This window comes from Oratosquilla oratoria, chromosome 36, assembly GCF_046742065.1.
Source record: "Oratosquilla oratoria isolate Oo_2021 chromosome 36, ASM4674206v1, whole genome shotgun sequence".
Lineage (NCBI taxonomy): Eukaryota > Metazoa > Arthropoda > Malacostraca > Stomatopoda > Squillidae > Oratosquilla > Oratosquilla oratoria.
In genome coordinates, this window is record NC_134812.1 from 5,711,521 (window position 1) to 5,716,520 (window position 5,000).

The 5,000-nt window shown below is 39.5% G+C and overlaps 1 protein-coding gene across 1 annotated transcript in view; it reads right to left on the reverse strand.

Annotated features, from left to right (window-relative positions):
- LOC143019022 (inhibitory POU protein-like) overlaps nt 1-5,000 on the reverse strand; it is a 136,256-nt gene that overhangs the window by 29,095 nt on the left and 102,161 nt on the right. The window contains exon 3 of the mRNA XM_076174724.1: nt 1,721-1,807. Within this exon, the coding sequence (XP_076030839.1) occupies nt 1,721-1,807 (87 nt within the window). The remainder of the gene's footprint in view (nt 1-1,720; nt 1,808-5,000) is intronic.

Genomic DNA, 5,000 nt, shown 5'->3' on the forward strand with positions numbered 1-5,000 from the left:
GAGAGAGAGAGAGAGAGAGAGAGAGAGAGAGAGAGAGAGAGAGAGAGAGAGAGAGAGAGAGAGAGAGAGAGAGAGAGAGAGAGAGAGAGAGAAAGACGGACAAAAGGAGAGATATTAATGAAATAGCAGGTAAAACGAATGAGAGAGCGAGGGTAATTTTGAGAAAGAGCATATTAGGGAAAATTAGATTAAAACTAAGTTAAACGAAACAAGCGTGGAATAAGAGATGGCAGGGAAAGCGACAGAGAGAGAGAAAAAGAGAAACAGCTAAAGAGGGGGAAGAAAAGAGAAGGTAATAGAGACGGAGATATAGGAGAAAGAAGAGACTTGCAAGAAAACCATAAAAATGAAAATTTAGTGTAATTTTTTTTTTCATAAATATGTAATGATACTAGAAGGATTTGGAAATTGAATTTGTCTGTGTTACTGTACGTGTGATTCAAATACCTAGTAAATCTAGAAAGGTGAGATTATGTGCTTTGGAAATAGGATATAAATGGATTAGGATTACATGTGATGAGGATTAGCAAAGGAAATTTAGTTAGACAAACGTCAAATTGGTTTGGAAATTTTAGTAAATATTTCGACCGCGATATAGACTTCTTAAAGCGGGGAATAAGGAAAGGAGACAGTTTCATAAATTATCTGGTCGGTTGCAGTAAATACAAATGTGTCTGCGTATGTACGCAGACATGTGCGTATGTCCACACGCTTACACTCTCCCATATACATATCAAAATAGTCGTATCGCGAAGTTATGTGCACGCACACACACACACACACACACACACACACACACACACACACACACACACACACACACACACACACACACACACACACACACACACACACACACACATGCACATACACATACACACATGCGCGCGTACACGTATAAACACACACGGGTGCAAAGTTGACATACACACATACATGCGTGTCCACACACACACACACACACACACACACACACACACACACACACACACACACACACACACACACACACACACACACACACACACACACACACACACACACACACACACACACACACACACACACACACACACACACACACACACACACACACACACACACACACACGCACACACACACACACATATACACACACACATACGGGAATGTGCAAATAAACATTTTATCAGTGCATGGATGAAAACACCAGAAATTCAATTGCAGTGCAAGATACGTTGTGTGATGTACTTCAACAATCTCAACCGCAAATGATGAGCAGTGAATGAAAACAATGATTGACCATGTCACACACGTTCCTAAGGTCCATGAAGCAATAAATGCACAATTGATCTATCAACTCTACCGACATTCGCTTCACGTCAATATCAACCTAATGCAGATGAACACACAAGTGATTTGTCGTGTAAAACAAAGTCTTTGCTTGTAAGTGTTTAGTCGTGAAAAAGCCACCGTCCTTGCTTAAAAGCGAGTCTGTTCCATCCACGCAATTCAGAGAAAAAAATAAAGATCACACTATGGCAATATCTTTGACATAACTCCTGATTGGCTGTCGACCTGAGCGGGCGACCTCGACAGCCAATCAGGCGATGTTATGGCAAAGGTGTTGTCATAAGGTGATGTTTATTGTTGACAGAATTGCTGGAAGGGGAAATCGTCCTGAAAACCACAGTCGTTGCTTACAAGTGACTTAGTCGTGAGAACCAGAGTCGTTGCTTACTTTTTGCTGAGATATTTGTTGGTCCGAGAGCTTGTTATGAAAAGGACTTGCACACAGCGTGTTGGACAGCTGACTCAGAATAGCGCACTGGGGGCAGAGGAAAGATGTCAGCGAATAATCAGATAAAAAAAAAGAATATAGGGCAGCAAAAAAGATAAAAAAAAATGTAGGGCAAAAAATGTAAGGCAGCAAAAGAAAAAAGAAAGAAAAAATGTAGGATCTCATAAAGAAAAGGACACTTTTAGGGAAAGAAAAACAACAAGACAACAAAACAAAAGAATGGCATTATAATGAATTAAGAAAAAGGTTAAACTTTTTGGGGATACAAGAAAATGAAACAGCTGATGGGAATAAGGAAGTAAATTGAGAAAAAAAATAGTTATACAAATAAACATAGACATATTTATTGGGTATAGGTGAGGCAAGTATCTGGGATTTCATAGAACACAGAACATACAGGAGGAAAACAGTAGCAAAAACAAACATAAGAAGCGCAGTAGCCTATATAGAGCTAAGGAAAGGAAGTAGAAAGAAAGGATAGAGAGAGAAATAAGTAAGAGATATAGAGATGTGTGTAGGTGGAAAGATAGGCCGATACATAGAAACATGGATGTATATACATTCATATATCAGACAATCTCCTTGACAGTGACGCACGGGATTCGAAACCGCTGCATCTGGACCCAAACTTCCAAGACACCCGCCTTACTCCGCTCGACTATCGACGGTATAAAACCTTGAGAACTCATAGTAGGAGATTGTCTGATTGATGTCGCTGTTCACTAGCAAATTTCTCATTCATATATGTTCGTAAAGAGCTGGAGTCCAGGAGTCATGTTATCGGAAAAATTCAAACACTGGATTCAGAGTAACAGGATTTACTACCGACGTTTCGAACTCTTGTCCGGAGGTCGTCTTCAGGGTTATACGAATATCCCTGAAGACAAACCGCGGACAGGGTTCGAAATGTCGGTAGTAAATATGTTACTCTGAGTCCAGTATTTGATTTTTTTCTGATAACATTCATATATATATATATATATATATATATATATATATATATATATATATATATATATATATATATGTATATATATATATATATATATATATATATATGTATGTATGTATGTGTGTGTGTGTGTGTGTGTGTGTGTGTGTGTGTGTGTGTGTGTGTGTGTGTGTGTGTGTGTAGAAAGAATGTGTTCACAGGGTGGAAATATTTCTTATAATGTTTGTGATCTTAATGGCTGCAAATCACGACAGACTTATCTGTCCGTCTATAAACCCTTCTTCCCTCGTCTATTTGACAGACAGACACACACACACACACACACACACACACACACACACACACACACACACACACACACACACACACACACACACACACACACACACACACACACACACATTCTCTCTCTCTCTCTATCTGACTCAATTTCTTCGTTTCTCGTCTTTGCCTTAGCTCCCTCTTGAGCTCACATTTTCTGATAAGATTCTTTCATTATTTCAAACTGGCATGGAGGCATTATGCGTCTGTTTTCTTCGTCACTGAAAAATTGTTCGAGATGGATAAATATGCGCCATGGTTACACTTTCATAAGAACTGTCTCTATTATTTCCCATTAAAAACATAGGATTAATTTTGTTCTTTCTTGGAAACGATGCTTGAACTTTCATAACAAAAGTGACTTGTCCCTCGGAAATAGTCTGAGCTTTCTTTGTACCGGAAACTAATATAAGATAAAATGAAATAGATAACCCGATAAAGGCTTATTCGTAGACGAAGTCGTGTATGCTAAGATAGCCGGGGTAAGTGGCAATCGCCAGCTACCTTTAGGCCAGGAGCAGACGAGCGACTCTGTGGCGCCACATGGCCGCGTCGGTGTGTGGCGGGGATGTGGCTTCCCATAGGTTTCCATTATTTAGAAGCGAAGCCGAGCACACGAGCGACTTTGTGGCGCCACAGAGTAGCTCATCTGCTCCGACTTCAGACTCATGAGACGAGTGAAGCGTCACGGAACCCAAAGTGACGCAAAGGGTAACGACCAGGGACTCTTCTGCAGTTGGTTCTTCGTGAGTGTTTCCGTGTCTGTTTTTGTGTAGTCGTTAGTATGGGCATTACCCCACGCATGCCAGGGCCTCATCAAGCTCTTCAAGAATCTTTGTGACGATGGACGGGGCTATTACTGTGTTTAGGGCTTGTTTATGGCAATTAGATGGTTGATAAGGATCTAAACCCAAACCTTGACACGGGGGGGGGGGGAGTCTTTGGGTCTATATACGCTGATTCCTATACTCTCACTCAATTTGAGGATACATATGTTTGTATATGTGTAAGCATGTATGCATATATGTATGAATTTACAGTATGTACTTACTGTGTGTGCTGTATGTATGTCCTGTATGTATGTACTGTATTCATGGTACTGTATGTATTTACTGTATGTATGCTCTGGATGTATGTGCCTTATGTATTCATGTACTGTATGTAGGTATACATATCTATTTATTTTTTATTCATTTATTTTGTTTATGGTCATTGGTATCTACATGCTGCGCTGGGCGATAGAAGAAAGAGAGCCCATACTCGTATGTAAGCTTACAATGTTACTCTGTTGGCAAGTGAGAAAATTTTGTATCAAATATTTGTCTAATTTTGGCTTCCACACTCAAAAATGTTGGCCCTTCTTGCTCTAAGCCCTCTTGTCTTGGATTCATTAACATAGGCAGTCTCAAGACATTTCCTCAACATCGGCACTTAGATACTAATGAGAGTACTCTTAGTGTTTTTCTAGAATGGTTCTCTTTAAGCACCTCACACACACACACACACACACACACACACACATACACACACACACACACACACACACACACACACACACACACACACACACACACACACACACACACACACACACACACACACACACACACACACACACACACACACACACACACACACACACGCTCACTCTTGATTATGTAGATAGAAAAAAAGACTAAAGCCAATAGAAAAATAGACGGTATGTAAAACTGTTTAAATGATAACTTTAAGTTTATGATGAGTTTGCAAAATAAATAATTAAATAAATGGATTAATAAAAAAACTTAAGTATATATCGAAGTCAATTTCAAAGAGCTGTATCACATTCAGATATGTCGGCTCGATATTTTTTCTACTCATTAAGGACATGGTTGAGATACTGTTTCTACTTTCTAATGGAGTTTAAGATGTGCAATATTGAGACCATTATCTACTGTCCGGGAACCA